The following is a 21,887-nucleotide window of genomic DNA, read 5'->3' as shown; positions in this document are numbered from 1 at the left end:
GGATACAAACAAATGGGAAAACATTCCATGCTTATGGATAGGAAGAATCAATATGGTGAAAGTGGCCATTCTGCCCAGAGTAATTTATAGATTCAATGCTATCCCTATCAAGCTACCAGCGACTTTCTTCACAGAATTAGGAAAAAACTACTTTAAATTTCATATGGAACCAAAAAAGAGCCCACATAGCCAAGAGAATCCTAAGCAAAAAGAACAAAGCTGGAGGCATTATGCTACCTGACTCAAACTATACTACAATGCTACAGTAACCAAAATAGCATGGTACTGGTGCCAAAATAGGTATATAGACCAATGGAACAGAACAGAAGCCTCAGAAATAACACCACACATCTACAACCATCTGATCTTTGAGAAACCTGACAAAAACAAGCAATGGGGGAAGGATTCCCTATTTAATAAATGGTGTTGGGAAAACTGGCTAGCCATATGCAGAAAACGGAAACTGGACCCCTTCCTTACACCTTATACAAAAATCAACTCAAGATGTAATAAAGTGTTACATGTAAGACCTAAAACCATAAAAATCCTAGAAGAAAACCTAGGCAATACCATTCAGGACATAGGCATGGGCAAAGACGTCATGAATAAAACACCAAAAGCACTGGCAACATAAGCCAAAATTGACAAATGGGATCCAGCTTCAGCACAGCAAAAGAAACTATTATCAGAATGAACAGGCAACCTACAGAATGGGAGAAAAATTTTGGCAATCTATCCATCTGACAAAGGGCTAATATCCAGACTCTAAAAAGAACTTAAACAAATTTACAAGAAAAAAAAAACAATACCATAAGAAAAGTGGGCAAAGGATATGAACATACACTTCTCAAAAGAAGACATTTATGCGGCCGACAAACATGACAAAAGCTCATCCTTACTGGTCATTAGAGAAATGCAAATCAAAACCACAATGAGATACCATCTCACACCAGTTGGAATGACGATCATTAAAAAGTCAGGAAACAACAGGTGCTAGAGAGGATGTGGAGAAATAGGAACACTTTTACACTTGGTGGGAGTGTAAATTAATTCAACCATTGTGGAAGATGGTGTGGTAATTTCTCAAGTATCTAGAACGAGAAATACCATATGATCCAGCAATCCCATTACTGGGTATACACCCAAAGGATTATAAATCATTCTACTATAAAGACACATACACACGTATGATTATTGTGGCACTGTTCACAATAGCAAAGACTTGGAACCAACCCAAATGCCCATCAATGATAGACTGGATAAAGAAAATGTGGCACATATACACCATGGAACACTATGCAGTTCATGTCCTTTGCAGGGACATGGATGAAGCTGGAAACCATCATTCTCAGGAAACTAACACAAGAACAGAAAACCAAACACTGCATGTTCTCACTCATAAGTGGGAGTTGAACAATGAGAACACATGGACACAGGGAGGGGAACATCACACACTGGGGCCTGTCATGGGGGTGGGGTCTAGGGCAGGGTAGCATTAGGAGAAATACCTGACGTAGATGGCAGATTGATGGGTGCAGTAAACCACCATGGCATGTGTATACCTATGTAACAAACCTGCACGTTCTGCACATGTACCACAGAACTTAAAGTATAATAATTAACATTAATAAAAAAATAATTAATTAAAAATAAAATATATAATCTGATACATTTGGATATATGTATATATATGTACACACCTGTAAAAACAATCTAGATAATGAACATATCCATCACACCAAAGTATTCCCTTCTCATTTATACTGCTTCTCACCCACCTCTCTCTGCCCTCTCCTCAGTTTCATGTTCCATGCAACTACTGATCTACCTTATGTCGCTATAGATCAGTTTGCATTTCCTTGAAATTTGTGTAAATAAAATCATATACAAAAGTAAAGAAAGTGTGTTTTTAAAAATCTATAAGTTATTGAGCATAATTATAAGACTTCAAAAAAGTGAAGAGGTTACAGATGAAGGAGTGAAGGTAAATATTTGCTTAACTAATTTAGTGAGTTAAGCAATGGATTCAATCACAGATGATTTAATCCACTAGTTTCCATATTTTACTCACCCAAGGTTAGAGTTTACTATTTAGACACTTAACGTTTCTTGGCTTACTGGACAATGTGAGTCACCTTTCCAGAAAAATTCATGGCATTGAATGGATACATTAAAAAAGTAGAAACTTTGCTTTAAAAACTCTAAAATCAGTCACCACAGCTTCTACTTTAGAATATCCGAAAAAGAAGAGTAAATTAAACCCAACTAAGCAAAACAAAATAAATAATAAAAATGGGGGCAGAAATGAAATGAAATCCAGAGAGAAAATCAATGAAAACAAATGCTAGTTCTTTTAAAAGATCAATGAATTGATGAGACTGTAGCCAGGCTAAGCAAAAAGAAAAGCCTAAATTACCAATATCAGAAATGAAAGTGGTGACATGCTAAAAATCCCATATACAATAAAAAATCATAAAGGAATACTCGGGACAGCTCTGTGCCAACAAATTTGATAAACTACATGACATGGATCAATTTCTTGAAAGACACAATCCGCCAAAAGTCACACAACAGGAAACGGAACATTTGAATAGGCCTATATCTACTAAAAAAATTAATCAATAATTAATAGCCCTCTAAAATAATTACCAGACCCAGATGGGCTCACTGGTAAATTCTAAAAAAAAATTAAGAAAACATTTACACCAATTCTCTAAATCTCTTTCAGAAGATAGAAGCAGAAGTACTACTTTCTAATTCATTCTATAGGGCTGGAATTACTCTGATAACAAAACCAGACAAAGACATTAGAAGAAAAGAAACTTAAAGACCAATACCTTTCATTAGTATAGATGGAAAATTCTGAACAACATATTCACAAATGAAATCAAACTATGTGTAAAATAGTTGGATTATACATTGTGACTAAGTAAGATTGATTGCAGGTGTACAAGGCTAATTCAACATTTGAAAATCAAACAAAGGAATCCATCACATCAACAGGTAAAAACAGGAAAAATCCTCAAAAAATTGCTAGCAACTCCAATTCAACAACACATTAAACATATCACTCACCACGATCAAGTGAGATTCACCCGGGTATGCAAGTATGATTCAATACACACAAATCAATAAATGCGATACATTGCATTAACAGAACCAACAATAAAAACTGCACAATCATTTCAATAGATGCCGAAAAAGTATTCAGTAAAATCCTACATCTCTTTATGATAAAAATCCTTAACACATTGGGTATAGAAGGAATATACCTCAAAACAATAAAAACCAAAATGAAAAACCCACTGCCAATATCATACTGAACAGGGAAAAATTGAAAACCTTTCCTATAAGATCTGCAACAAGACAAGGATGCCCAGTTTCACCCCCTTTATTCAGTATCTCGCTGGAAGTCCTGGCCAGGGCAATTAGGCAAGAAAAAGAAACAAAGGACACCCAAACTGGAAAGGAAGAAGTAAAATTAGCTTTGCTCACCAATGGCATAATCTTATAATCAGAAAAACCAAAAGACTCCCCTCAGAAACTACTAGAACTAATAAATGAATCAGTAAGGTTGCAGAATACAAAATGGATATAAAATATCCTTAAGATTTATATACATCAATAGTGAACAGTCTGAAAAAGAAATCAAGAAAGAAATCCCACTTACAATAGCTATAAGAAATATGATGTATAGAATACCTAGTAGTCAATTTAATTAAAAAAGTGAAAGACTTCTACAAGGACAACTATAAAACACTGATGAGAAAAACATGAAGAACACACACAGAAAATGGACACATATTCATGCTCATAGGTTGGAATAATTAATGTTAAAGGAAAATGCTACCCAAACAATTTACAGATTCAATGCAATCCCTGTCGAAATACCAATGTCATTCTTCACAGAAATAGAAAAAAAAAATCCTACAGTTTGTGTGGAACCACGAAAACCCCAAATAGCGAAAGCGCATTATCGCTTCTTGACTGAAAACTCCCAGACAGTTGAGGCTTTTACCTGCACAGAGATTGGCCGCTTCCTGCACATCAGGAAATCCCCGCGGCCTGCGGGACCCGCCGCGCCCTCCTGCCCAGGCGCCCGCTAGGTGGTGCCTGGCTGGGCTCGACTCCGCCCGCCTCCCCACTCACTGGGAACTAATACAGGGCGCCGCTCCGACATCTCTATTCCCGCCTCTCCGACCAGGTCTCACCTCGCTCCTGGGCAGCTGCGCGGAGAACTGGGGTAGGTGTTTGGCTTTGGGAGTGGTTCCCACACGCTGGATTCCGGTTACCTGCTCCTGAGCCCAGGAAAAGGGCAGGAACCTACGAAGGGGAAGCCCAGTGAAGTGCTCAGCCCACCAGTTGCTCCAGACCTTTCCCCTGGGGCTGTCCTTCTTCATTTGGTCTCTGGCGGGGGCTCCCTGAGGGCAGGGTCTTGGCTGCACCTGGCTGTGTGCCCTATGGGTCCAGGCGCGGGGAGGGGAGGCCAGGGCGAATGGGCGAGGAGCTGGGGGGTGGAAGTCCTGCCTGGGCTCCACTCATCCTGCAGGAGCTGGAAGTAGGTGCAGACAATGAGGCCTCCCACCCTGGTGAAGTTTCCGCTGGGCACTGGAAGGGGCTGTGAGGCCTGGGACCTCCAGGAATAACAAAAGCAACAGTATTTATTTGTCAGTATCGAAACTCGTATGCTCTCAGTATTCAGAATTTGTACTTGACATTCCTCCTCCTTTAAAAGAAACCGGGAGAGGCGTTGATGCTATGTTTTGGGACTGGAAAAAAAATCAAAATGAGGAAGATACTGTTGCCAGAAAGCAAGAATGTTGGGATAGTGTAAAAAGAAAGTAACCAATTTAAAGAGATTCCCAGTAGGCAAGTTGTGAGAATTTGCTCAAGAACAAAAACCAGTATGTGTTAATTGAGACACATGTTACTACAAAGCCAAGAAAGAGTCCTTTAGTAAATTCAGATAAAACAAGTAAGATGGGCCGGGTGCGGTGGCTCACGCCTATAATCCCCGCACTTTGGGAGGCTGAGGGGGGCGGATCACGAGGTCAAGAGTTTGAGACCCAGCCTGGCCAATATGGTGAAACCCAGTCTCTACTAAAAATACAAAAATTACCTCGGTGTGGTGACACGGGCCTGTAGTCTTAGCTACTCAGGAGCCTGAGGCAGAAGAATCGCTTGAACCTGGGAGGCAGAGGTTGCAGTGAGCTGAGATTGCACCACTGCACTCCAGCCTGAGGGACAAAGCGAGACTCTGTCTCAAAAAAAAAAAAAAAAGTAAGATGAAAGGAGGCAGGAAATAATTTCAATAATGTTTACAAGAAATGCTGTGCAATGATTCATATACGAGTGCTGTGTAGGAATTGTGACTATAGGCACCTAGGTTGACAGGCACAGTGGTTACACAAACCAACCTGAAGGCCTAAATATTAAACCAGGAGACTTTGAAAGCCAACTTGTGTGATAGAACTCTGTGTTACGCAAATCAGATGCACGAAAACCTCAAATAGTATTTCATTTCAAGGAAAGGCATTTGGCAAAAAAAAAAAAAGCAAATTTAATAGCTGTCTTTGCGAAATCCCGAGGTAGGACCAAACCACAAAACGGTCCTTACATTTGTTTGGCTTTAAAAAGCAGTATGACCTGAAAAGTAGCAGTGTCAGGTCAGTCAGACCCCATGTCCCAACCATCAATCTGGCAGCCCCATCCTATTGTTTTTGTGAATAGGAGATGGTCTGTTATTAATTTAACCTCAGAAAAGTATTAAAATAAGCATTACCATCACCCTAGGAAATATAAAAAGAGCGAAGATAAAGTGAATAAAACCCACAGTATTACTAGTGGTGTGCTAGAAATAAGTTTTATAATCACTGTTGTACAGTTGTGTGTATTTTAAAACATGTTTGAAAGTCTTAGGAGAATCTAGTTTACCTGATTTATAAGTGTTGATTTATTCAGTTTATTATTGTACAAATGCTTATATTAATGATACGGTTGTTAACTTTATAAGACTGTTCTTTAAAGTGATTACAACTTTAAAACATTTGATACATTAAGCATTATCATTAATGCTTAAATATTTAAAATAACGTATTTGCTGTGTTAGCAGTGTGCTTTAAAGTTTAAGGAAAATGATTTGTTTACCAAATTAACAAGAAATTAATTGATCATTGACTGAATAAGGTATAATAACAGAAAAAGTTGTTCTCTGTTTATGAAAATTCTGCTTCGGGAATGAAAATCTTACAGACTAAATAAACGTGCACTCACCAGCAGGGGGAGAACTGTGGGAGATGCGAAATGGGAGTGATAGATTACTCATATGTGGTTGAGCATATGAAGAAATTACTGAAAGAGCTTGAGTGATCTGTAGAATATTTGGTGGGAGGGGAATTTGCCATAGATTTTTAAAAAATGAAAACAAAAAAGGGGGGAAAACAATAGTAACATATGGAAAAACAGACATGTAAAAAAAGGAATGTATCCATTATTCATTAATTGGCTTAGCACTGAATACTATTTAGTTGCAATAAAGCAAACACTTGCAGAGAGGAAGTGAAGTGCGGTAAGCGATAAAAGAAAATTAATCATCAGCCCTAAATTAGGAAGGCAATTTAGACTGTCAAAAATTGTGGGGTTAAAAATAGTCGCATACACAATTATTTCTAAATATGAAAGCAAATACCAGGAGAAAGGGTGCATTGAGGTTTGATTGTTTGTGGGGAGTTGGGAGTAGTGGGAAGACACTGGTTGATTTGTGTAAGATCTCGCCTAGTGTTATCTCACTTGTCAACTAAGTGCAAGTCCATTAATTTCATAAAAGCACAACGACCAAATGACACTGCAACAAATATAGGCACATTGTAGGGAAAATAGCAAAGGATATAAATAAAATTAGAATTACCCACTATCCAGAAATATGTGATGTTCAGTGTTTCCCTGTAGTCTTTTTATCTACGAATTATACTTACATGTAACTTTATTCTTAATTTATACTTAATATTGTATTTTCTCATGGCATTACTGTGATTTTTAATATCTCCATTTATATTCAATCATGGATTTGACAGAATCTAACTGGTTCTCTGTTGCTTGGTATTTAAATATTTTCTCTGTAGCATATAAAGGGCTTCAGTAGTCATCTTTCTGCATACTGTTTTTTTTTTCTGCATACTGTTTTTATCAGTACTTGTGAGCTTTATCTTTAGTGAAATTCTTTGAAATGGAATTTTTCATCCTAAACGTATAAGTATTTTCATGGCATTTTCTTTTTCCTACCCTTCCACCCTCCCTGTGTTCCTTCCTTCATTTATAAAAACATAATTCTAAGTTACATTCTGAAAATATTGGTGTCCCAATTTACATAATCACATATGGAATATAGGAGGGAATACCTATTTTACCAGTATTGGAAATCAATAGTTTTTGTACTTACAAATTTCTTGTTTTAAGCAAGTATCTTTCTTGCTTTCTGCTGCTTCTTTTGTTGGAAGTCCTCATACCGTGGTGATTAAGAGGAGCCCTAGAACCACAAAGACCTGGTTTCTAATGCCAGCTCTTCTGTTTGTAGTTGAGTGATCGTCTCAGGCGCAACAGACTTAAACTGTGAAGGCTCAATTTCTTTGCTTGTAAAGTGCAGACATGCACTCACAGCACCTACCTCATCAGCTTGTATGGATTAAATGACATCTTGTAAGAAAAGCCCTAGTGTAGTTTTTGTGTGTGTACCTATTTGTTCAATGAAAACAAGTATCCATTTAACTAGTAATAAATAGAGTGAAAAGTAATACACATGTAAGCCCATATTAATGTAATATTGTTTAAAAATCCATTGTTTCAGGCTCACCATCATGGATGCACTATCAGAAGCAAATGGCACATTTGCATTAAACCTTTTGAAAAAGCTAGGGGAAAACAACTCGAACAACATGTTTTTTTCACCCATGAGCATGTCGTCAGCCTTGGCCATGGTCTTCATGGGGGCAAAGGGAAACACCGCAGCTCAGATGTCTCAGGTACGTAAAGCCACTTCAAGACAACAATAAATGCTATCAATTTATCAGTTGAGCTGGACTTCTGCATTTCAAGTCTCGAAGAAATTCCTCCTTTAACAGACAACTCTGCTAGTCTCACAGGATGTGGATGGAGAGTTGGCAGGATGGAGCATGTTTTCAAGGCCTGACCTTCTTAGTGACCTGGGGTCACTCATGTGGGTGCTTCTGCAGGCAACTGGGCTAGAAGGTCCAAGAAGATTCCACTCCCATGTCTGGGCCTTGGTGCTGGCTAGTGGATGGGCCCTCAGTTCCCTATAAGCAAGTCTTTCCATTCCTCCTTTTATGTGGTCTTTCCTAAGGATAGCTTGGGCTTCTCGACCACGGTAGCTGGGTTACAAGAGAGGGAAAGTGGAAGCTGCCAGACTTTTTAAGGGCTAAGCCTGGAACAGAGCGAGTTCTGCATTCTGCTGTTTAGAGCAAGTCACAAGGCCAGCCCAGATTCTAAAGAAGGGGAGAGAGACTCCATCTTTTAATGTCAGGAGCACCATGTGTATGCAGAGACAGGACATATGGTTGGCAGTTGCGTTTTTAGACCAAGTACCATAAATAGCACAAGAAATCCGAGTCATTTTGTTAGGGTTTGCAAAAGGCATATCCACTTATACCAATACTTAGATAACATTCGTTTCTTTTAGGATGTGCTTATAGGGAGGCCTGAGAAGAGGTATAGGTAGGGAGACAGGGTGGCTTTTGAGACACTCTCTATCTTTTATTAGATTGATCATCTTTTAAGCTGTAGTAAGTATCTGTAAATCTCATATTGCTGAGTTTACTGTTGTGCCTATATTTTGAAGTCACAGAATACTGAGAATGTGTATGTTTATTATGATTTTATTTTCAGGCACTTTGTTTTAGTAAAATCAGAGGTGAAGATGGAGATATTCAGCGAGGTTTCCAGTCACTTCTTGTTGCAATTAACAGAACTGACACTAAATATGTGCTTAGAACTGCCAACGGGCTCTTTGGAGAAAAGTCTTATGATTTCCTCACAGTAAGTCATACTTGTTTATTAGGAAAATAAAGATAGCAATGTGGTGGGAAGTAGGAGAATGAATGTGGGCTATGAATTCCTGCAGGTGGTCCTGAACTCAGAACTCCATGCACGAATCTCACACGCATCTTCTGATTCAGTTTGATCATCTGTAGCACAGGCTGTATAGCAAATACCGTTCAGAATTTTGTGAAGCTTTAATGAGATAATCTTTATAAAAGAACTGACACAGAGCATAACACAGTTGAAAATGAATCAGCCAAAACAAAGATGTGGTGAAAATGACTGTTTCTAGTAATTGCTTTGCAGATATTTTTAATTTTCTATGCATTATGACACTATAATGTATGCACTAAATAGATTGACTAGATTTTTCAGCAATGAAAATCTTTTAAAACTAATTTTGGCTAATTACACTGGTTGCATTCGCTGACAATGTTTCATGACTTTTTTAGTTTTTGAAAAGAAAAGTACTGAAGTAATTTCTTGTTAGATAAAAACACAACACATATAAACCAAGATATGTCATCAGGTTCTTTCTTATGCCACAACTCCCCTTTTTAATGTTAGAGCTTTCATAGATTTGATGTTTCCTCCTTCACGTACAAAAACTTTGCCTCATGAGTTTTTCTTCTATGTAATGTTATTGTAATATGCATATTGTTTTATACTTTGTTAGCTTTTCCTTAAAAATATGTCTTAAATTCGTTCCATCTCAGTATACATGGATCTGTATTACTCTTTTTAACCCTTGTCTGGTGTTCCTAAGTATGGCTGTACCATAGTATAATAGACCTTTCTTGCATTGACGAGTACTTAAGCTTATTTACTCTGGCCCATTACAGGCAGGAGTATTTCTTTACACAGTTTTGTGCATATGTGTGTGAGTTACTATCTAAAATGGATTTGTAGAAGGGAGGAAGGGAATGAAGCTTTGAGGTTTTCATAAATATTGCCAAATTGCTCTCCACAGTTTTGTAGCCATTTACACTCCACAAGGGGTATTTATAGGGTCCTCAGTTCCACCCACCATCAGCAGAACTGCATAATGTTAACCTTTAAAACTTTTGGAAGGGTGGGGCCAAGATGGCAGACTAAAAGGAGCTCCTGATGCTGCTGGCGCCACCGAGAGGAAACAAAAGGGGTAGTGAACACTGACCCTGAAAGCCGATCATCTGAGAAACCATGTCGAGATCCATCTAGGCAGCAGGGGAACACACAGAGCAGACAGGACTGAATCTGGGCACCAGCCTGTCTGGGATCAGTGCAGTCAGGAGGACCCCTACAAAATGGGGAAGGATGAGTGAGTGAGAGTTCCCAGGGGGATTCACACTGTCCACAGGGACCTATGCAAGACTGGGAATGGGAGAATCCTCCTGTCCCCACTGCATTTCCCCACTGTGCTTTTAGACTGGGGCAGAGTGCCACCTGGACGTTTTCCAGGGGTAATTCTGGAGTCCAGGGGGACGTCTACAAGCCCTGGGCCCCGTAGCAGACCAGCACCAAAGCCATAGCCCCAGGAGAGGCCACAGTTGTGGTTCCTGGGAGAAGGAAGATCCTACCCCTCCTAGGAAATAACATTCTGGACACAGGATTTGGCAAATATTTTATGATAAAGATGCCAAAAGCAATTGCAACGGAAACAAAAATTGAGATATGGGGCATAAGTAAACTGAAAAGTTCTGCACGGCAGAAGAAACTATCAACAGTGTAAACAGACAACCTGTAGAAATGGAGAAAATATTTGCAAACTATGCCTCTGATAGAGGTCTAATGTCCAGAATCTATTAAAAAAAAAACTTAAACAAATTTACAAGCCAAAACCAAACAACACAACTCCATTAAAAAGTGGCCAAAGGACATGAACAGACAATTTTCAAAAGACGACATATTCGTGGCCAACAAGCCTATGAAAACATTGCCAACATCACTAACCCTTAGAGAAATTCAAATCAAAACCATGATGAGATACCATCTCACACCAGTCAGAATGGCTGTTATTAAAATGTCAAAAAACAGATGCTGGTGAAGCTGCACAGAAAAGAGAACACTTCTATGCGGCTGGTGGGAATGTAAATTAGTTCAGCCACTGTGGAAAGGACTTTGGTGATTTCTCAAGAAAATTAAAAGAGAATTGCCATTTGACCCAGCAATCCCATTATTGAGTACATACCCAAAGGAATAGAAATCATTCTACCATAAAGACACATATGTTCATTGCAGCACTATTCACAATGGCAAAAACATGGAATCAACCTAAATGCCCATCAATAGTAGACTGGATTTTAAAAATGTGGTACATATACACCACGAAATACGATGCGGCCGTAAAATAGAATGGGATCATGTCCTTTGCAGCAACAGAGATGGAACTGGAGGCTATTATTGTAAGCAAACTAATACGGGAGTAGGAAACCAAATACCACATGTTCTCACTTATAAGTTGGAGGTAAACATCCAGTACATATGGTCACAAGGAAAGGAATAACAGACATGGGGGCTTACTTGAGGGAGGAGAGTGTGGGGAGGGTGAGGATTGAAAAACTACCTATTGGGTACTAGGCTTATTACCTGGTTGATGAAGTAATCTGTATACTAAACCCCTGAAACATGAAATTTGCCTATATAACAAACTTGCTTAGGTATCCGTGAACCTAAAGTTTTTAAAAAAGAATCTGAGATGGAATATTTACAACATATGTGATAGGGAAGGGTTAGTACAAAACAAGAGAAGCAACAAAAAAAAAATAAAAACTTTTGATTATAAATGGGATTAAACACTTTTATGTGTATTGAGCATTTCTAGCTCTTCTGTGAATTGCCTATTTATATATCCTCTTACACATTTTTCTATGGGGTTGTTTGTCTTTTTCTTATTGACTTATAAGAATTATTTTTGTTGAGGATATCACTCTTACTGTGATATGTATTTTTTCAAACTTGTTTTTGACTCTAAATTAATTGTTTGCAAACAGGTTGGTATAAAGTGAAGGTAGTAAGACATAAAAGTCAAATATTTATAAGATTTATATATGATATTGTGATTTTACAACTTCACTTATTTTACTAGTCTTAGCTACTATTTAGTTTATTACCATCTTTTTACTAGTTTACTAGTTTTCTATATAAAGACAACCAAAATGTTAACAACCAAATTTCAATTCATGGTGGATATTTTGAAAGAAAAGCATTGATACTTAAAATGTTATTTTGATATTGGAATATAAAATAAAAAGATGAGAAATATTTGTAAACCATTTCAGATTAATTTATTATTTATTCTTATTTTCAAGAATCCCATACCAATAGCAATATATAATTACATGTTCTTTTTGTTTGATTTGCCACACTTTGTAAAATAGTAACTTAAAATAGCAGTTATTTAAAAACACGTTTAAAAGACGGAAAGATCACCTAGGCGTGCAAGAAGTCATCAATATATGATTCATCATTTTGCCTTCAGATTATTTTCTTACACTGAGAGACTTAAATAATTTCCAAACCACTGAAAAATAGGCAGAGGCAGCAATTTTGGAAAAGCATGAATTATGGGAGGATTAAGTGAAATAGTGTACATCGATCAGTTATGTAGTGCCTGAAACATACCGAGAATTCAAAAACGTTACATGAAAAGGTGATATTTCATCAGGACTTCACAGTTATCTTGTGAGGTGTAGCTATTACTGCTTCCTTGTTCTACAGGAGAGAACATGGAGGCATAAACAGAGGAAGCAAATATTGGAAGGTCACACAACTAGTAAGCTGCAGAACTGGTGTTCCTAACTACTGTCACATTTCCTGTCCATGCCATACTGATACAGAAGTATAAAATTCCATAATAAAAGCAAAATTATGGAAAGGGAAATTAAATATTTAGCTGTGAGCAGTTTGAGAGAAAGATTGGGAAACAATTCTATAATGCATGGTCCATAAATTAGTTGTTTCAGTTCATTTAATTTCCACCAAATGTTCTGCTTTTATATGGCATAGTGTAGGTTTCTGTTAAGATCATTATAATTCTACAGAATATATTAACTAAATATAGTTTGAACTTTTTTGGAAGGTTGATCATAGTTTGAAACATCCATAATGGTATGCGCTATGCACGTGAGTATAAGGTTTCCATGAAATTAATGATTCAGCTCCTCAGTCCAACTAGCTATTAATATATTTCAAGTGTTCAATAGCCTGTGTGGCACCGCTCTGGACATTGCAGAGTTACAACATTTTCATCATCCCAGAAAGTTCCGATGGACACTGCTGGACTAGGATTGTCTATGTTTCCCATATAGTTTATGGAACAACAGACTCATATTTATATTCTGTTGTTCTAAAATGTAGAGGCAAATGTAGCACTTGCTGTGTTAATCCTCACTCAACAAATTTAATCGTTTACAGGAGTGACAGCTTCTGTAGTCACCATTTGTAAAAAAGAAAAAAAAGAATTTATTTTCTAAAGCAATTTTAGGTTCACAGAAAAATTGAGCAAAAGGTACATGCATAGTCCCTCCTGTGATTAACATCCCTTAGTATGGTGGTGGGGGACAGCTTTCTTGTTTCTACCTTGGTCAGTTAGGAATAAAGCTGCTATGAATATTTGTGTGCAGGTTTTATCAGCTCCTTTGGGTAAGTGGTAAGGGTCATGATTGCTGGATCATATTTTTAGTTTTATAAAAAACTTCCACACTGTCTTCCAAAGTGACTGTACAATATTGTATTCCCACCAGCAATGAATGAGAGTTCCTGTTGCTCCACGTTTTCACCAGCATTTAGTGTTGTCAGCGTGTTTTCACTTTTAGTTCAAACTGTTTTTAATATCACTTGAGATTTCTTCTGTGATTCGTGTTATTGAATCTCCAAGTACTTTTGAAATTTTCAGCCATCTTTCTTTTATTGATTTCTAGTTTAATTCGTTATTGTCTGAGAGCAGACGCTGCATGATTTCTATTATTTTAAATATGCTAAATTGTGCCTTGTGGCCCAGAATGTGGTCTCTTGGTTAATGTTTCACGTAAGCTTGAGAAGAATATAGATTCTACTCTTGTTGGATGAAGTAGTCAATAGATATCAATTATATCTAGTTACTTGATATTGTTTTTGAGCTCAACTATGTTCTTTACTAATTTTCTGCTTGCTGGATCTGTTCATTCCTGATAGAGGGGTATTGAAGTCTCCAGTTGTAATAGCAGATTCATCTATTTCTTCTTTGAGTTCTATTAGTTGTTGCCTTATGTATCTTGATGGTCCACTATTAGGTGCTTACCTATTAAGGATTGCTATATCTTCTTGGAGATTTCTCAGTGTTTTTAATTATCTCATTGATGGGTGCACTGCCACTCTTATGAAGGATCCAGCAGTTGATGAAAATTATTTGATATGCAGCCCACAGTATTGCTTAGTTTATAAGCTAAGATTAGGAATAGCTGAAAAGAATTTGGGCTTTAGGTTAATTCCTCATTTTTATTTGCAAATTATATATGGTAAATCATAAAATTATTGATTTTCTGATGTGGCACAATGAAGAAGTAAGCCAGTGATATTAGTTGTTTCTGTAGCTGTGAAATTATGTTTTTCGGTTTTTCCTAGGGTTTTACAGATTCCTGTGGCAAATTCTACTAAGCAAAGATAAAACAGCTTGACTTTGTGAATGATACAGAGAAGTCCACAACACATGTAAACTCCTGGGTTGCTGATAAGACTAAAGGTGAAAATATATTGTTATTCTATTTCGATAATATTTTAAACAGTTTTATAGTCAGTTCTTTACAAAACTGTCAAATATAAAAAGGAGTCCTTTTTTCTCTAAACAATTATGCAAACATTAAAACCTTTCTTTGGAAATATTGCCAATTCGTAGACCTTTTCTCTAGCTTTAGCTTTTCTCTTATCAAGTATCTGTGATGTCTCTCTAGATGAAATAATCTCTTCCAGGTTTTGTTGGTTGTTAATATTAGGTAGTTTTTCTTTTCACAAATAGCATTAAAATTTGAATTTAAAAATTTCTAGCTGTCTCCCTCACTAGTATTGCCATACTGTATGGTTTATCTATGTAATGTGGCAGGATGCTTGGCCAAGGCCTTTTTAGCCTTTAGTTCTTAATTTATTTATTTTTATTTTTTTGAGACAGAGTCTGGCTCTGTCGCACAGGCTGGAGTGCAGTGGCACAATGTGGGCTCACTGAAACCTCCACCTCCTGGGTTCAAGCTCTTCTCGTGCCTTAGCCTACTGAATAGCTGGGATTATTGGTTAGCATCACCACGTCTAGCAAATTTTGTTGTATTTTTAGTAGAGATGGGGTTTCGCCATGTTGGCCAGGCTGGTCTCGGACTCAAGCTATCCACCAGCCTCAGCTTCCCAAAGTGCTGGGATTACAGGAGCAAGTCACTGTGCCCAGCCAAGTTCTGAATTTAAACTGTTCTTTACACTTGCTACAACTGCTCACCCTTTTGAAAATCCATTGTGTTTCTTTCTTTAAGCCATAGGCATTAATCATTCCTTTCTGTCTAATGTATTATCAGCTCATCCTCTGCCTATTAATAACTACCAGTTTGTTTTATGCATTCTATATGAATTGTGGTATTTTTTGTTACAAAAGCTCTATCTCAAGTTTCTATTGCAGTATTGTTACTATAGTTATTGTAAAGACAAGCATTCCCTTACATAATTAATTAATTTTGGGACACTAAGAACTCCCTTCATGCACACTTGCCTTCTCAAAGAGACCACATGATCTGAATACCCTCTTGGACACACACATCTGGAAATACTTTTAGCTAGATGATTCTTTAATTCTTCTTTATAGGTAAAATTACGGAGGTGCTGTCTCCACGTTCAGTTGACTCATTGACTAAGCTGATTCTTGTGAATGCCATCTACTTCAAAGGAATCTGGAATAGTCCATTTGAACAACACAAAACGAGGGAAATGCCTTTCAAAATCAGCAAGGTGGGTATTTTGGACTATCAAATGTGATTTAAGGAACTGTCATATTGGCTTTAACACCTGCAAGAGCTTGACTTCAAGAACTTTGACTGACATGACCCTTTGGAAGTTTAGCAGCTGGATTCCCCTCCAAACCTTGAGACCTTTCTCTTGCCCTTCATCTCTTTCTTATGTCTCATCAAAAGTGGCTACATATTCCCAGGCCTCTGGTCCAGCTCTCTATCTCATCTGTGCTGGGTACTATCTATATCACACTTCTGAGTGTATAGCCCTTGGCTTCCCAAAACTTGTGAGATAAAATTCAAACTCCATGGTATGGTGTGTGAGGCTCTTCATGATCTGGATCCTGCCTGTTTCTCTATCTTCATTTCCATTTGTACCTTCGTGCTCCTTTCTTTCTGCCAGTGGCCCCTCCAAGACGCCCTTCTTGACAGTGCACCTCCCCAAGCTGTCTCCTCCTCTAAGCTGTCACAGTGACCCCTGCCTGTCTCCATTGTGGCATTGCAATGGTTGAATCAGGTGTCTGTTTTCCTGCTTTGCTTGTTGCTGTTTGAGTGTAGAGAATGCTACCTTACAAGGACCTAGCACACATTTGCATTCAATAAGTACTGAATCAATGAATTATGTTCAGATTTCTTTTAATCATAAAGATAAATAAACATAAATTTTGCGTCACAACCAGGTGAGCAAAAACACATACACAGTACAGACACAGAGTTTAGCTACCTCCAACTCTGAATATTTTATTTGCAGAAGGACTTTTATATTACTCAAAATCCATTTATTCTTTCTTATTTGTTTAACTCTAGAAATGTTTGGACATACACAAAATTACACAGAAAAAAATAAGTAAATTATTGATCATTTGTTAAATCTTCCAGGCTGACTGGACCCAGGTCTTCAGTTTTTCAAGAAATGTATTTTCTTTCTAGCTTTATTCTGAAATGAACTGTTCCTTTTTTTTCCTGGCAAATATTTCTCTCTTGAAATTTCTTTAACAATATGTGTGTTAGGATTTTGTTGAATTGCAATTGACAGAAAACTCTGCACATACTGTTTACTCTCTTGAAGCTCATCTCCCTTAACAGGAAGTTTGGAGGTAGGCAGAGGCCAGGGCTGATGTGGGATGTGGGTGAAACTCTCTCTCCTGCTCTGTTGTCTTCAGCACATGACTTACTTCTTTATGGTTCTAAGATGGTTCAGACATTAAGCTCACAATCCAGGCAAAAGTGTCAAGAACAAAGTGGGTGGTGTAAAAGCCTTCTGCTCCTGAGGTTCTACTGTATTACTCATTAAGGGAAATGGTTTTTTCTATATTTTACTGGCCAGAACTCTTGTAAGCCATAAGGAGGTGAAGAACTGTATCTTCTATCTAGCCTATACAGTAGAAAAAGGAAAAAACTAAAGTAGTTGCAATGGGTGTTAAGTGCACCAACCTATACATTTCCTCAAAGATCACTGATTTTGATTTGGTATTAATTCTTTCATTTTACTTTTCATTAGTACTTTTATTTCTAAATAAAATGAAATATCTATATAATTACACATTTAGTGAATCATTCAGTTACTTAAAAAGACCAAGCTTGGATCCTTTTCTATTGCAATACTAGAGATTTGGGGGTTTGGGGGTTTGGAGGTGAGGAGAGGAACTCTCTAGACCAGGAGTTGCCAAATTATGGACCATGGTCAAATCTAGCCCACCACCTATTTTTATACATATAGTTTTATTGAAGCAACCATGTTCATATGTTTACATATTGTCTATGGTTGTTTTAATCCCACAACAGCAGAGTTAAGTAGATTGAGGGTCCCTAATCTGAAAACTTGAAATCTAAAATGCTCTAAAATCTGAAACTTTTTGAGTTCCATCTTGATGCACAACTTGCGAGTCATTTCAAAGATTTTAGCTTTTGCTTTGAGTCAGAAGGGTTTTCAGTTGAGGAATGATGTGACTTGTGTTTTAACAGTAGCCCTCAGGCTCCTGTGCTGAGAATAATCACGGAGAGGATAAGGGAAGAAACAGGGCAGTCTCTTGGGAGTTTATTGCACCATCCAGGACTAGGATGATAGCAGTGGAGGAAAGAAGCATGGGTTAGATTTTGCTTACATTTTAAAGGTGGGGCTGATATAATTTATAATGGGTTAGATATGTGGTGTGAGAGAAAGACAGGAGTCAAGATTAGCTCCAGGATGGCATCCACAGCAACTGAGACAGGGAAGGTGAGAGATGGAGCAGATTTGGAATGGATTGTAAGGGACCCAGTGTTACATGTAAAATTGGAGGTTTCTTTTATACGTTAGATGTTCAGATGCAGATGTTGAGTAGGCAGCAAAATTGATGAGTCTAGACTACAAGGGTAAGCTCCAGGCCAGAGGTGCAAATTTAGTTTCATATTTAAATTCAAGAGACTAAATGGAATTATAGGGGAGAAAAAAGTCTTTTTCCTCTATTTTGCTGGGATCACTGGCTGGGACCTCGTAGCATAACAAAAGAGAATTTACAAGAGAAAAGCAAACAGAAATTGATCAACCTGTATGTCACACGTACACATGGGAGACCTCAATTATGAATAACTCAAATGGGTGGTTAGAATTGGTGGTGTATTTACCTAATTTAGGATGGGAAAGGGAAGAGAAAAAGGGCACTTGAGAAAAAGAAATGACTTTTTAAAGAGATAAATGGATTCTTTAGGGTAGAACGGATAGCTGATATAATAGTGCAGTCATAGTGTCTGGCTGAGTGTATACAGAGTTCTCAGCTTTGAAAAAATTAAAGTTGTTTGCAAAAAAACACATTTATGACAATTGAGTGCTTCTGAGTCCTTTTGGGAGGCTCTGCTTTTAGGCAGATAAGATATTTCAGGAACTCAAATGCCTTCACCTCAAAATAATTCTTAAACAAAAGTAGCATATTTTGGAGTGATATATTCTGATTCCTTTGAAGTTCACCAAGAGAAAGTAAAGTAAGGATTGAGCCATGGACACCCCAGTGTTTGGAGACTGAGGCAACAATCATGGGCTAGTAAAGGCAGAGGCCAATATGGGAATCTAGAGACCAAGGGAAGAAAGTGTTTCCAAGGGCAGAGAGTTGCCAGCTCTGTTGATGTATGTACAATGTATCAACGGTTGTGTTTCAAGTTAATTTTTATCTGTTTCCCTTATAGAACAAAGAAAAACCTGTGCAAATGATGTTTCAGAAATCTACTTTTCAAATGACCTATGCAAAAGAAATATTAACCAAAATTCTACTGCTTCCTTATGTTGGAGAGGAGCTGAATATGATCATCATGCTTCCAGATGAAAACACTGATTTGAAAACGGTAATGAGTGTCCAAAGTATGCATTTTCTCATCTCTAGAAACTTTTAGGAAAAAAACTTTGAAAATTTGGTTTTACCAATGTTTTCTTGACATATTTGGCCACATGCCTTTTTCTCTTTTTATGGTTATATCTAGTGGGATGTTGTTCTAAGTGCTGAATACAATGTAGAAAATTCTTGGCCTGGTGCGGTGGCTCACGCCTATAATCTCAGTGTTTTGGGAGGCCAAGGCAGGTAGATCACGAGGTCAAGAGATCGAGACAATCCTGGCCAACATAGTGAAACCCCGTCTCTACTAAATATACAAAAAGTATCTGGGCGCGGTGACGTGCACCTGTAGTCCCAACTACTAGGGAGGCTGAGGCAGGGGAATCACTTGAACCCAGGAGGTGGATGTTGCAGTGAGCCGAGATTATGCCACTGCACTCCAGCCTGGTGACAGAGCAAGACTCTGTCACAAAAAAAAAAGAAAGAAAGAAAGAAAAGAAAAGAAAATACTCTTATTCCAGAAAAGACTCAGGTTGGGGCCAAATCAGGTCAGCCTTCAAAATCTTGCTTTACAATTTTGACTTTTTTTTTTTCTCTTAGCCTTTTCCTTCTTGTGGAAAATGATGTCAGTACCTCTCTATGAGGGTTGTTGCAGGATAAAGGAGATGGCCTATATAAGGCATTTGTTTCAATGCACAGGGTATGACAGTGACTAATATTAGTAGTCTTCACTCCAGCCTTGCCCAATAGTTGTGAGTTTTCCCTTCAGAAAGCAGTCATACGGGGAAGAGCTGCTCTGAGTCTATACATCACCCAAGGTTAAAATATAGATTCAGGTTTAGTAGGACTGGGATGGAGCCTGAGATGCTGCATTTCCACCAAAATTTCAGGTGATATTGAGGCGGCTGGCCCATGGAGCACACTGAGTAGCAAGGTGTTAGAGAGTCAATGAAGACTTTTAGCAGGGTAGCATTTTGCTTCTCTAGAAAGCTAATCCTTATGACTGCAATGGACAAATTGAAAGAAGTGAGAATGGAGAGAGATAAGAAAGGAAGCTGCTATGACATTTCAAGCAAGACACGATTAGGGCCTGAATGAAGGCAGCAGCAACAGAGGCAGAGAAAGGGCTGAAAGATGTTGGTAGTTAAAAGAACAGAAAGTAGTGATGGATTCATTGGAAGGAAATTTGGGTAAAAGAGAAGATAGGTCTGATATATCAGCATGCTTTTGTTAAGATAGAACATCACACTTTAAGAGGACAATCATTCTCCTACAAATATACTCTAAGTTGTAAGTTTCTACATGAAGGAAAAGGTTTGAATAAGTTTCTTGAATCCAGGAGTCAAGGCATTGAAATGTAAAGTCATCTCCTACCTGAATGGTTTCACATTAATGTGCTTTCTTCCACGTGTGTGCTGTCCAATATGGTAGCCACTAGCCACTTGTGATGATGTACACTTACATTAAAAAATTAAATTTACAAAACAGGCCTTTATTGCACTATCGGCATTTCAAGTGCTCAGTAACCATATATGGCTCATGGCTACCACATTAGGCAACTCAGCCGGAGCGTGTTAACATCACAGAAAACTGTCCCAGTGGACAACACTGATCTAGATTTTTAAATCTGCAACTCTCTTGTTTTAGGTGGAAAAAGAACTTTCTTATGAGAGATTCATAGAATGGACAATGCCAGACAAGATGCATAAACGAGAGATGGAAATTTTCCTTCCTAGATTTAAACTGGAGGAAAATTACAACATGGAAGATGTCCTTCGTAGTATGGGCATGGTCGACGCCTTTGAACAGGGCAGGGCAGACTTCTCAGGAATGTCGTCTAAGAAGGGGCTATACTTGTCCAAGGTCATGCACAAGTCCTTTGTGGAGGTCAATGAGGAAGGCACAGAAGCAGCAGCAGCTACCACCTTAAAAGTAGCTTTATTGTGTCGCAGATACCCCCTCAGGTTCTGTGCAGACCATCCCTTCCTTTTCTTCATCCAGCACAGAGAAACCAATGGTATTCTCTTCTGTGGCCGGTTTTTTTCTCCATAAGGAAATAGTAGTCATTGAATGTAGTCCTTCTCTTTTCTCTAACTGACTTACTTTTTCTCTACACTCTTCATAGTGTGCCTACAAACCCAAAATGACTTTATCATTGTAGTGGTCAAAAATGAGATATTAGGAGCCTAATTTTGAAATTCCTTGTTCAGAACCCTTCTGTGTATGTTAGTAGGTTAAATGTTTTCTAAAGTTGGAAGTTGACATTCTCCAAGGATCTTGTGGTCACTTGGGCAGTGATATCTCTAACCATTCAGCCAAACCACTCTGCTTGGAACTAGCTATCTCCCTCTCCTTTGTTGCTACTTTTCTTTCTTCTGTGCTGAATAGTATTGACATATAGACCCATTTTTAATGAGATAATAGAGAGTGAAATGGAGAATGTGTAGGAGATGTGGGCAGCAGGTCTCAGAAATCCATAGAAGCAACCTCTATTCGAACTTTACCAGCAATTCCGAGGCCAGCACAGAGGGTGAGAGAGCAGTTAACTCAGACCAATGAGAAATCAGTCCAACTTCCTGTGTGTTTCTGC

The 21,887-nt window shown here is 38.0% G+C and overlaps 1 protein-coding gene across 1 annotated transcript; it reads left to right on the top strand.

Annotated features, from left to right (window-relative positions):
* Positions 1–7,850: 7,850 nt before the first annotated feature.
* LOC100597644 (serpin B6-like) lies at positions 7,851–21,349 on the top strand. The gene is given in 6 exon segments (XM_003282435.3): positions 7,851–8,018; positions 8,899–9,048; positions 14,635–14,752; positions 15,851–15,993; positions 19,155–19,310; positions 20,945–21,349. Coding segments are annotated over 6 exon segments (1,137 nt in total). The 5' UTR covers positions 7,851–7,853.
* The last annotated feature ends 538 nt before the right edge of the window (positions 21,350–21,887 follow it).

This window comes from Nomascus leucogenys, chromosome 4, assembly GCF_006542625.1.
Source record: "Nomascus leucogenys isolate Asia chromosome 4, Asia_NLE_v1, whole genome shotgun sequence".
Taxonomy (NCBI): Eukaryota; Metazoa; Chordata; class Mammalia; order Primates; family Hylobatidae; genus Nomascus; species Nomascus leucogenys.
The sequence above is the reverse complement of the archived record's forward strand: the minus strand, read 5'-3'. Positions and strand labels throughout refer to the sequence as shown.